The sequence below is a fragment of the Diospyros lotus genome, chromosome 3 (assembly GCF_014633365.1).
Source record: "Diospyros lotus cultivar Yz01 chromosome 3, ASM1463336v1, whole genome shotgun sequence".
Classification (NCBI taxonomy): Eukaryota; Viridiplantae; Streptophyta; class Magnoliopsida; order Ericales; family Ebenaceae; genus Diospyros; species Diospyros lotus.
This window is the reverse complement of record NC_068340.1, coordinates 19195948-19208462: the sequence shown is the minus strand read 5'-3', so window position 1 is coordinate 19208462 and position 12515 is coordinate 19195948. Positions and strand designations below refer to the sequence as shown.

The following is a 12515-nucleotide window of genomic DNA, read 5'->3' as shown; positions in this document are numbered from 1 at the left end:
TATCCGTGCACAGAAGGGGGGAGAGAGGGGGGTCAGAGAGCGAAAGGGAGCCTGAGAGCGAGAGCGAGAAGCGTCGTCTACTTGTGAGAGACATATTGAAGGAAAGCCGGAGAGGCGTTGCCGGCTGATCAGAGTGGAGAGCTACCAAAGCTTCGCCGGTTGAAGAAGACGAACCTCAGCCTCAGGTGATCGTTTTCCTTCTGTTTCTATCCCTCATCCACTTTCATTTCCTGAGATTTTGCGGGCACAGGAGTGTTGATTTCCTTATCTTTCCTTTTCTTCTTCTTTTCCCCTCTGTTGTTGCTTTCCTTCTTTTCCCAACCTCGAAGCCTCACTCAACAAACATTTTTAGGTTTCAGCAATTACGTACATAGTGCTTTTATTTTAGACCAACAAAACCTAAACCCAGACCCACAAACCGACTTTCCGATATGACCTGAAAAAACAAACAATCAGACTCTTACCGTAAGTCAAAATCTGACCGAAAAGAAACAAAAAGCAGAAAATAGAAATAGAAAACAATAGTAGCAGACATAGAATAGGAAAAGGATCATGATGAGAATAATGATATTCTTGAATAGAATGCCATTCACCCTCTCTGCCTTTTGACTCGGCTGGTATTCTCGGTTATAATATCAGTGTTCTAACGATAAATGTTGAGACTCTGTGGGCCGACTTGTGGTGTTAGGGATCCACTTACATGACTTCCTAGGGAATTTTTGTTTGTACCGTTAATTTTGTTATCTGGGATTACTTTGTTGAATTATAAAGCTGAGACTACATTGTAATATTTTGTGTAACATTAAACTTGTATTTCAAAAGAAAGAAAAAAAGAGAAACAGGTCGTGGTAGATGGGGTATTTTATAATTTTATCCCAGGTACTGAGTGAAGGCTTACGTGTTCCTTAGGCGCAGTGTTATTAAAGGCGCACCTAGTTGCACCTTGGGCGCCTGTAATGCTTCCAGGTGGGCGCACTCCTGGGTCCGCCTAGGTCTGAGGCGCCTTGGGGTTAGGCGCATCTGCGCTTTTTTAACTTCTTTTTAGGGTTTTTATTTTACTATTTATTACTTTATTTAATTTTTTACTGTTTAAGTTTTATATTTATTGCTTCAACTACAAATTTGACAAAGAGTAAAAAGGCTACTACTTCAAATGCCCCAATTGAATTTGAACTTGATGAAGATGGAGAGGGAGATGATGTGGAAGAAGAGGATATTAGAGATGATGTTTCTAATGATGAAAATATGAAAATGTTTGATCTTGATGATGAGGCTCATTTTTAGATTATTTAAAATGCATAATTAGTTAATTTTAATTAAGATTTAAGACCTATAAATTGCTTAAGATTTAATTTAAGTTGACTTAAAGACTTTTAAATTACATTTTTTGGCATTTTTTATTGTTCTTTTCATTAATATATGCTGAATTTTTTAATCTTCTTGATAACATGCTTGTGAATATATTATTAGGAGTCATGACCTATTTTATTCCTTTTTCTTCAACTAGGATATATATTTTTTATTTTTTTTGGTTAGTACGTGCCTAGTTCCATTAGGCCCATGCCTCACCTTGCGCTTTGCGCCTTAGGCTCCAACACCCTTTTGCACCTTAGTGCGCCTTGGGCCTTTAATAACACTGCCTTAGGGTCAATGGTCCAAGGGTCATGTGCCTAACTGTTTGTACCTAAACAGCATTAGTTGTAGCAGTTATATACAGTTTTACTTAGAAGTTAGCTGGTCGCAGTTGTACTTTGAATTTGAACTAGGAGCCTTGTTGGCGCCAACTTAACTCCTGCTTGGATTAGTATATAAAGCTAATCAAGCCTAATAGAAAAGCATCGAAGAAATATTTTGGAGAATGCTCTGTTTTCCGCTCAATTCTTCTCTCACGCCTCTTTCTGTTCTTCTCTCTCTTAACTTTCTTCTCAAATCCTCTCTACTTTCTGCCCTAATTCTCGCCAATTGGCTTAGAATTTGCCTTGCCAGGTCCCAGGATCTGACACCAAGTAAGTTTGCAGCCAGTCTCACACTCACACCCACACCCAAGTTGGGTGTGACAAAAATTTCACGAGGTTTTTGCATGTTTTACTTAGTGTAGTCAAAGGTTAGTGCCTTTCTAGCCTAAGCGATCAAGCTCCTCAAGGGTACATGGAAGTGCCTCATCTACCTCTTGCAGGCAACTTCAATAAGGTGACACCTAGGTGAACACATCAAATGAGGTGACAGGTGTCAAACTCACATTTGTGTACACAGAAGATAAAGCATAACAGGCCCTAAAAATCAAAAAAGGAATGCAAAGAGTCGTTCTGAAAGAATGAAGATCATTATTGAGTCATTTTGATCGCCATAAGTTGCCTTCCCAATTTCTTCCCTTTTCTCTCTTCTTTGTACTTGGAAAGGTCACGATGACATTATAGATCACAAGAAGGTGAGTTGGAGATGAGTCACTCAAGATTGGCCAAAGCTCCCAGCTGCCAAGGGGTTTTGCCAAGGAGGGGTTCTGGCAAGTGGAGTCACTTGCTGATGAGCCCATAGTGCGTGATTGCACATGGTTAACCTTCAAGGTTATTGCTTTTCAGTCACATGGAGGAGGTGTTAGGCGATCCCTTTCATGGCCATCCCTCTCTCTCATTCTCTCGACTTAGTGATGTGGTTGACTCCCAATCTCTATGTTTCTTCTTTCTAGAATTCTAGTTTGTTTCTTTCTTTGAGCTTATAATTGAGCTATTAATGGTTTATAATATGTAATTAGTTTAGTTTCTATTCTTTCTTTATTTGCTTTATAATGTATTACATTTTTTTAGTATTCTTACTACTATAACAACAATTGGCTTCTGAATTTGTTTCATTAAGTGGATGAGGAAAAAAAAAGATCCAGCCTGGAAATATATATATGTTTCGCAAAATCTCAAAAATGCTCGTTTGAAAAATATCCATTTTTTTGCAAGATCCCAAAGTATTTCTTTCAACATTTTTAAAAGAATTTGTATTTGGGAGTTATTGTTAAGTCTTATAACATTATTTGATTATATTTTTTCATATTAAATATGGTTATTAATTTTTTGTCAATTTAGCCCCTTGCTTTGCTCAGATGAGTGCTTTTTCTGGGCACCTAGTGTCTCAGGCAATATAATTTCATAGCACCTTAAGGGTTCCTTTTGGTTGTGACTATCTTGATTTTACCTTTTCTATTATTTATTTGCAGTAAGGGTTTACAAACACACACACACACTCTGTGTCCCTGCCAGAGCAGTATTGTTTTCTAAAAGAAAAGTAATGATTTTGTTCATTATTGAAGTTTGAATGTTGGTCTAAGTTATGGAGATGCAGTCCCATTAAAGGTGCAAAGGTTGTCCTAAGAAGCCTATGTATGTGATACCAAAAACTAAAAAAAAAATAATAAAAGAAAACAGCAGCAGCAGAAGAGAAGGCAACTCTGGGAGTACGAAAACCACAGAAGCAAAAGTTTTCCCCTTAAAAGAGAGTGAGTGAAACTCTAATCCTTGGAAGGCTTTATGTGTCTGTCTACCCCTCAAAACATGCCATATCAAGCAACCTTTATAATCTTGCATTCTCAACAGCAGCAGATCGAGTCTTACTCTTACTTTGTGATGCCCAATTGGCCAACAATGATTTGATTTAAATATGGCATCACCCTGAACAATCTGAAGAAAAGATTTGATCATATTCCATTCTCCCTTGCTATTCAGCAACTGATCAGCAAATCGCTGATTGAATTTTCACTTCTCTTGGACATGTAGCATTGAATCTGAAATGATGTGCCTCCTTTTCCTTGGGTTATGCAAGGATTACCTCCCAAGCAGCTTTCTAAATAAAAAAAGGCTAACCTTAAGAGAAGCCTTAGTTCTATGACTCCTTCATGAGGGGAGGAAGTTCCATCTTGAGCTTCTAGGGATCAGCAAAAAGTGCAAGAAGCAAAGAGCCATTTTTAGTTAGCAACCACTCCATGGAGTGCAACCCATTTATGAGAACAATATAGCCATAAGTCAAATAAAAATAAGTTGATGGAGAATCAATCTCCCATCTATGTATAATCCTTCTAGATGGAGGGCCCAAATATATCCCCTTGTGTGAAGGAGAATGAACAAGCAATAGAAGCTTCTAGATTCTTAGCAATGTTAAACACATTTGGTAGAGCTTCTTCAGAGCTTCATGCTCACCTGATAGATCTTGCTCTCACTCTTCCCTTGTCTTTATCAAACAAGCATATCAAAATTTTCACGTCTCCTCATAATGTCTTTCCACATCTCAATATAGTCCACAACTTTCGTAATAGATGGACGACCCTCAATAATATTTCTTAACCACTAATCTCTAGTTTTTTCATACCTTAATACCAGTTTGATCACCCACAACTTTTGGACTATAATGTAGAACCAATGGTGCCGTGCCTGGCATACTAGATAGTGTGGCTAGCATAGTTATTAAAGGCGCGCCTAGGCGCAAGGCGCCTTAAGGCGCCAGTTTGGCGCCTCGCCTGGGCTGAGGCGAGGCAGTTTCAGCAAGGCGCTCGCCTTGCAAGGTGAGGCGATGAGGCGCGAGGCGCGCCTCATGAAACCCGTGGCCTGCATCCTCTCTTCCTTTCCTCTCTAGCCTCCCCTCTTCTCAGTTCCAGCATCCATACATCACAACTTATTTACATTTCTTTAGTTTAAGTAAATGTCCACATTTTTTTTTATTTATATTTTACCTTCCATTTACTTTAATACATAAATGTAAATAAGAAAGTACTCCCCATTTGGATTCAATAAAAATATCTAAAAAATCAAAATCGATAACAATAAAAAAATAGAATTTTGGTTTTAGTACAAACTCAGAATTTAGCGATTTTACCACCCTCAAAATACATACCTACTATTTCTTGAAAAATTCATTAAAAATCATTTTAGCAACAATGAATATTAGCTATCAAAATGCCGGGAGATAGTTTTTCAAAATGAAAACATTTTCTTATATGTCTCCTTGTAATGCGCTGATCTTCCAGACTTAGAAAAAATGCGCTAATCTTCCAGACCTAGAAAAATAGCATTTTTCAAAATGAAAACATTTTCTTGATTGTGGACTTGTAGTGTTTATTGATTGTGGAGAATACTAAAGCTATTCCAAAATGTCCTCCATCAATAAAACAAGAGATTGGAGAGTACATGCAAAAGAAGAAAAATAACAGGGATGAGCAAATTGCATGATGAATGAATCAACTTTGATGTTGTTAGTTTAGAATTTGAAGATAATGAAACATTAATGATATGCATGACTTATTATTGATAATTTGATAGTTTTTTATGATTTTACAAGATTTTGAGTTTTTTTTTTCTAAAAGGTGCGCCTCGCTTCGCAAAGGCGCGCCTCGCCTCGTGCCTCAGGCTCCAGGACCTTTTGCGTCTCGCCGCGCCTCGCGCCTTTCAGAACTATGGTGGCTAGTGATGTGATGGCTTGGATGATAGTTTGTTTTGGATGCTATTTTGGTAATTATTTATTAGTTAGTATTATTTTAGTAAAAAATTCGGTGTTTGCCTAATTTTGACAGCCTGAACAGTAGCAAAGAAAATTGCTCCTTTTGTGAGATTATTTCTATGAGAAAACATACATCAACCATGCCACTGTAACTAAATGCGGGGAGTAGATACCCCGAACATGTTTGAGAAATAGGGTATTTGACCTCAGCTTGGCGGAATTTGGTAATCTGGAAATTCAAGGTTAGCTTGGGGTAAAGTCAAACTCTGCCGAAGCATGTCTGTTCTTCAATCTTGAACCACCTTTTGTATCAAAGACATTATTAGACTAAGCTCTATCTAAATGAAGCATAATTGAATTTGAGCTTGAGTTAAAACTCAAAATTGATCTTTGACATTTAATTTGTGTAAATTTTGAATACTGAATCATTGATTTTTAACTTTTAAAATTTTCACTAGGAAGGTAGAAATTATCAAATCCAATAAAAGCTATTCCCAATGTATGAGACTCCTAGTTTTGCGAGAATTAGGGGGGTGGTAGACATGTTAAAATGCTGGCCAAACCTGCAGGTCCTTTTTTTAAAAATGAAAAAAAAAAAATTCAAAATTTTCACATAATTCATAAGAAATCTACCTATTGAATGATACCTCAAATTGTTCATATTGTCTCAAAATATTAACAAATAAGTGTTACAGTACAACAAAGTAGTGACCAAACTGCTGAATCCAAGAGGCTGAAGATCTAAATTTTTCTAACAGCAGATACGGTTATAGGGATCTTGCTCTGATGCTTTTTCCATTTTCTTTCTATATATCGATTTTTGGATTAGTACTAATGTTACAAAATGAGGCATTATAATGGCTACTTTTTTATGTTCTTTTTCTTTTGTACTGCGACATTCAATAAAAACCAGTACATCTGAGGTGTGTGATACCTTTTTAGAATAGCAACTAACATTGAGAAAGGTTGTGTGCAGAAAATGCAAGGCTCAAATTCAGACATAATCAGCCACCTTCCTAGCAATGTGATAGAAGAAATTCTGATGCGCATGCCAATACAGGATGCAGTTAGGACAAGTGTTCTGTCTAAGAAATGGAGGTATGCGTGGGTGACACTTCCGCAACTTGTATTTGATGATGCGTTCTACATAAAATCAAGAACACAAAAAAATAAGCTTATGATGGCCATTTATCAAGTTCTATTACTTCACCGTGGACCAATACTCAAGTTCAAACTATCCTTATCTATACTAGATAGTTGTTTTGAGATTGATCAATTAATACTTTTTGTGTCAAACAATGGTATCCAAGAATTCGTCCTTGATATTCAGAAAGGCGAACCGTATAAGTTGCCGTCTTCCTTTTTTTCGTGTCTACAACTTAAGCATTTGGAACTACGTTCTTGTTTGTTCAATCCTCCTCTGAGTTTTAAAGGATTTAGCAGGCTCTCTTCCTTGGAGCTTTGGGATGTTGTAATTACTTCTAAGGTCTTTTCTAGTTTGATCTCCAGTTGCCCACTACTCGAAGAGCTCAAACTTGTAAATTCCACAAGCATTAGTTACCTTGAAATTAGTGCCCCTAATCTTACGTACTTATTTTTCCAAGGTCGATTTGGTTCTATATGTTTCAAAAATACCCCTAAACTTGCAAGAGTTTCGGTTTATTTGTATGAGTCCATGACTGGGGAAGCATACAAAGGAGGAGAAATATGTAATTGGGTCACATTTTTTGCTGGTCTACCTGTCATTGAGTTTCTAGAGTTGGACTATGGTTGTCTCCAGGTAACACTAAGCTTATTTTAATGTTTATTTATTTTGTTAACTTCTGGGTTGAGGTGGGTTTGCCATGTTTCCCTATTTATTTTATTGTCCTGTTGCTAGTTGATTTCTGCAGGTGGCGTACCGAAAAGGCTTCCAATTAATTTGAACCATCTTAAGATTCTTAAGTTGCATCTTGAGAAAGTGAAGGAGGTCTCAAGTATTCTTTGCTTAGTTAGAAGCTCCCCAAACTTGGAAAAATTTGTTATTTGGGTAAATAAGGACAAAGTTATGTTTCCTATGTCTATGTTATACTTTTGCTATCTTTACATTGAAATTTGGGCTTTGGTTCCTTCTTTGCAGGGGCCTATTAATGGAATTGCAGATGAAGAAACAGCTGTAAAACTTTTAGAAGTGCACGGATGGTCAGATATCTGTCTAAATCAGCTACAGGAAGTGGAATTGCGTGAGGCATGTGGCTCAAGGTTTGAATTGGCGTTCATTGAGCTTCTATTAGCCATATCGCCTATCCTAGAGAAAATGATTATTGTGTCAAATGATATGGATAATGAAGGATTGAGGTTGTTGGATGAGGTTCTTGAAGACCATGATTTCTTGAAGGATTGAGGTGATGTGATTCAGGATGTTTACGCGATTTTCACCTCTAGCAAAATTGTACTCTGAAATGCCAGATGATCCATTTTAGCATATGGATTATGTCCCTTTTGACCAGCCATGGTTTCTGTGAGCCATGAAGATGATGTTTTTTGTGATGTGTTCTGATAGTTCCAAGTTCAAGCAATAGCAGCTAATGGACAACTTTCACGGACTGCCATCTCTCCCTAGTAAAAGTTGCAACTTCTAGTGATTTTGGCCAAGTTAGGAAATTTTGTAGATATTCTTGCTGATGAGTTTTCTTTTTTTCCCACCCAAATACTTGGACAATAAATGCAGTTTGCACCTGTTTTATTTTTGGAAATTCAGCCTTCTTCTTTGAGCTGTTTATTTTAACGGGTTAGAAGAATTTTGAGTGAGCTTTATGTTGTTTGGGGGTCATATTAATCAGCTTCAGCTGCTGGGCTTTATTCATGCATTTTTCTGATTAGACTAATTTAAAACCATATATAACTTACACCATGCTGCTTTTGCTTAATGATGACAGAAGCTGACAAACAGAAACAGAGGCCCACCATGCTTCTTTATGAGAAACAAGCTAAACTTGGAGAAGAAGAAAATTGACCATTTGAGGGATTTGATTAGGTTCTTGCAAGGCTGCTATCGGGTGTTGAGAAACAGATCCGTTTTTCTGCTCATTCGTGGAATGCTATTGTTAATTTCTTATATTATTATGAAATCTATTCCATCAAATGTTGTTCAGCTGTGGGATATTGATTGTGTGTAGTGTCGCTTCAAGGCATAGGTTATTAAGGTGTATGTCTAGGGCGCCTCCCAAAGTAGGAGAGGTCCCAAAAAAATAAGAGAAACAAGAGACCTAAGAGACGCTGAAAAAAGGGAGAGGAGAGTTGGAGAAGACCAGCAAGGGCTAGAGGAGATCAGTGGATGTCGGAGGAGATGCCAGAGAGAGAGAAAGGGGATATGCTGGAGGGTGAGAGAAGATGCTAGAGGAGATGCGTGCAAGCAAGACGGTAGCAAACGTGAGAGAGAGAGAGAGAGAGGACTACACTTTGACTTATATATATATATATATATATAACTAATTAACACATATAACTGAAACAACAAATTGCTAAACACACACACACACACTTAACTTTGACTTATATTCTAATTTTAAATCAAATTTAAAAAAATTTCAATAATAGGACTAATAATTAACTTCAATTTTACTTAAATTTCCAACCACATCCCTAATCTTTATTATTTGCTAAAACTGTTAAATGCCAACAGAACCTAATAAGGTGATTAATATGGTTGCCATCTTAATAGTTTTTGCCACATCAGTCATTGTCATGTAAGCAAATAAATAACATTAACGAAGAAGAAGAGCAAAGGCTGAATGTTCCAACATAGACAGGTTCAAAATGCATTTCTTGCCCTCAGCAACTAGAAATTGATAAAGAAAATATAAAAAAAAAAATACTCTAATACCAAGATGGAAGTTTACAGGAGACTTTTGCTAGAGGTGATAAGGGCTTCAATCCTTTCACCTCCTCCAAGAACTTGGATTCTAGACCTTGGATCAAATCATCTAGCACGATAACCATTTTCTCCAGAATAGGCGATTTGGCTAACACCAGCTTAACCAACTCCAATTCAAACCTGGTGCAACGGCCATCTCGCAATTCTACTTCCTTTAGCTGATCCAAAGAGATATCCGCCCATCCTTGCAAATCTAAAGGTCCTTCTAAACTTTCTTCATATTCAATTTCATGAGAAGTTGGAGGTAACTGCAAAGAAGGAACCATAGTCTTGAGTATCATCAACCTAAAGAAAGAAAAGGTATATTTATTATGAACGCAAGGCACATATACTGCTTTGTCATTATTTACCCAAATTTCAATTTTTTTGAGGTTTGGGGAGCTTCGAACTAAACAAAGCATACTTGGGACCTCATCCAGATCAAGATACAACTTGAGAATCTTCATATGGCTCAAAACAGATGGAAGCCTTCTAGGTACGCCACCTGCAAAGATTGACTGCCAACAGGACAAGAAAATAAACATAGATAAACATGGCATGCTCAGCTCAGCCCCACATAGAAGTTAACTAAACAAAAATCACTTTTACAATAAGCTTAGTGTTACCTCAAGACAACCGTCACCAAGCTCCAGAAACTCAACAACAGGTAGATCGGCAAAAAATGAGTCCCACTCAGATGTTTCACAAGTCATGGACTCCCTACAATAAAGTGAAACTCTTGCAAGGTTTGGGGAATTTTTGAAACATATAGAACTGATGAATTCACCTTCAAAAAATAAACATTTAAGCTTAGGAGCGCTAATTTCAAGGTCATTGATGCCGGGGCAATCCACAAGTTTCAGCTTTTCGAGTAGTGGGCAAGAGGATATCAAGCTAGAGAAGACCTCAAAAGAAATGTCGACACTCCGAAGGTCCAGGGAAAGGAGCTTGCGAAATCCTTTAAATGAAGGTGGAGGTTTAAACAAACAAAAATTTAGTTCCAAATGCTTCATCTGTTCACATGAAAAAATTGAGGATGGCAATTTATAAAGTTCATCTTCCCCTATATTAAGGACAAGTTCCTCGATACCGTTGTTTGACACAAAAAGTAGCAGCTGATCAATCTCAGGGCTTCCGGGTATAATAGGTAAGCATAATTTGAGCTTCAGTATTGGTCCACGATGAAGCAACAGAACTTGATAAACGACCATCAAAAGATTGTATGCCGGTGGTCTTCCCAATCCTAAGCAGAACCTATCATCAAATACAAGCTCGGGAAGTGTCACCCAGGCATACCTCCATTTCCTTGACAAAATACTTGTTCTCACTGCATCCCGAACTGGCATGCATGTCAGAATTTTATCCATCACGTTCGCAGGAAGATGACTGATTCTGTCTGAAGTTGAACCTTGTATTTTCTTACCAACCGTCTGCATGTTACTAGCCATTCTCACAAGGTATAACCACTCCTAAGGTAGTGATTTTCTTTGAATTTCCTGGCACATATGCAAAAGAACATCAGAAAGTAGCCTATTTTGACATCTCCTTCCATAATGTTATTAAAAACTCACATCTGGATCTGTATAAAGAAAAAAGAGAAAGTATCGGATCAAGATCCTTGGAACTTATCTGTTGTTGGACAAATTTGGTTTATTTGGCCTTTTGGATTCAGCAGATTGACTCAGTATTCATATCTTCCGCAGATTAAATGTCAAAGTTCTATTTTGTGTTGTAGCTCAAGCTTAATCTCAGTTCTCGTTCATTTAAATAAATGAGCCAAGGTAAATCTCTTTCAAACAAAGGCTGTTCAAAAAAGTGAAGTACACACATGCTCAACAGAGTTTAATTTGACCTCAAGCTGACCTTGAATTAGAAGAATACAAAATTCTGCCAAGTTGAGGTCAAACACAAATTGTGCTTATTTTGGTGCGTTCAGAGCATAGTTAACCTAAAAAACTATATCTGTTCTCCAAATTTAGTTGCATTTTCTATGCTACCATGTGTATATTCATTCTATAAGTTTCTAAGTGTTTGTAAATGAGAAATCATGTTTGAAAATGGTTGTGTATATGCCATTTTATATTTGTTCCATGCAAAAGAAATGTGTAAATAATGTAAATGTTGAAATATGTAAATAATTTTTTGAAAACTACAATATTGTTTGAGAAGGATTTGCAACCTGTAAGTGATACAAAAATATTTTACCATAACTGCTGGAAAATGTTTGTAAAGGTGTCAACATAAAGGCGCACAAATAGTTATTGTAAAATTACAATCATTAAAATATGTGTAAAATTACAATAATTATTGTAGAAATATGTAATATGCAATATAAAAATATTATAAATGTGTGGGTAAGTATAGATGTAGTCTGTGATATATAACATGCAATATACTCATTTGTAAATATAATAATGTAATATACACATTTATAACATGAAATAAATCTGCAACTAATTTCTGGAATTTAATAAAACAAATAAGGAACCTGTTAAGAATGTGGAGTTCAAATAAAATACAAGTAATAACTGAAAGGTTTTGAAAAAATTATGAAATAAGTAGGGGAAATTGTAGCCTAGGAAATAATATTTTTTGACTTGTTTTTGTGCAGGTAGGATGGGTAGTCAAACAGAAAGAATATCAAGATCCTAGGTATTTAATCTAGGATTTCTAGTGACAAACAGGAAGAAGAAGAAGAAGAAAGGAAGAGAGAAAAAGAGATAACTTTAGGAAGAAAGCCGAGAGACTAAGAGAGGGAAGCAAAGAGTTGTAGGGGAAAAATGAGAGAAAAAACTTCCACAATTTACTTGATAATCTGGGTAATCTGGCATAACTTAATACATAGTTTTTTTAATAGTAGTTACCACTACTCTAGTGCTTTCCCACTACTTCATAATTGTAAATTAACTGTAAATAATATCCAACTGCTCCCAATCTCAGTTACTCGACCACAACTTCTCCTAATTATCTCTCTAATTCCTGACATTTTCCTCTTCAAATTTTTCTTGTCCTCAATAAAATCAAAGGAACCGAGCCACTTGGGCAAACTGAGCTAGAAGATCTGGCAGGTATTCCCAAGAGTTATTATCTGAGTGTATATGGGACCATTGAATGCGGACTTGAATAATGAAAGCTTAGTTCCTGT

General features: G+C 36.7%; 2 protein-coding genes across 5 annotated transcripts; one reads left to right on the top strand and one right to left on the bottom strand.

The window, feature by feature from the left end:
* LOC127798530 (F-box/FBD/LRR-repeat protein At1g13570-like) lies at positions 1–8588 on the top strand. Of its 4 annotated transcripts, none has more exons than XM_052332154.1 (5): positions 1–185; positions 6452–7255; positions 7355–7504; positions 7595–7716; positions 8394–8588. In XM_052332154.1, the coding sequence occupies exons 2-5, from the start codon at positions 6455–6457 to the stop codon at positions 8398–8400; spliced, it is 1080 nt and encodes a 359-aa protein (XP_052188114.1). In that variant the 5' UTR covers positions 1–185; positions 6452–6454; the 3' UTR covers positions 8401–8588. The 4 variants fall into 4 exon arrangements, with proteins under 4 accessions (XP_052188114.1, XP_052188113.1, XP_052188112.1 ...); XM_052332153.1 differs by lacking the exon at positions 8394–8588 and adding an exon at positions 7806–8210; XM_052332152.1 differs by lacking the exon at positions 8394–8588 and having other exon boundaries at positions 2–185; positions 7595–8210.
* Positions 8589–9333: 745 nt separating this feature from the next.
* On the bottom strand, positions 9334–10818 carry LOC127796856 (F-box/FBD/LRR-repeat protein At1g13570-like). The gene is made up of 3 exons (XM_052329262.1): positions 9997–10818; positions 9742–9888; positions 9334–9639 (listed from the first exon to the last, which is right to left on the bottom strand). Exons 1-3 carry the CDS (start codon positions 10816–10818, stop codon positions 9334–9336), a joined length of 1275 nt encoding a protein of 424 aa, XP_052185222.1.
* Positions 10819–12515: the final 1697 nt, after the last annotated feature.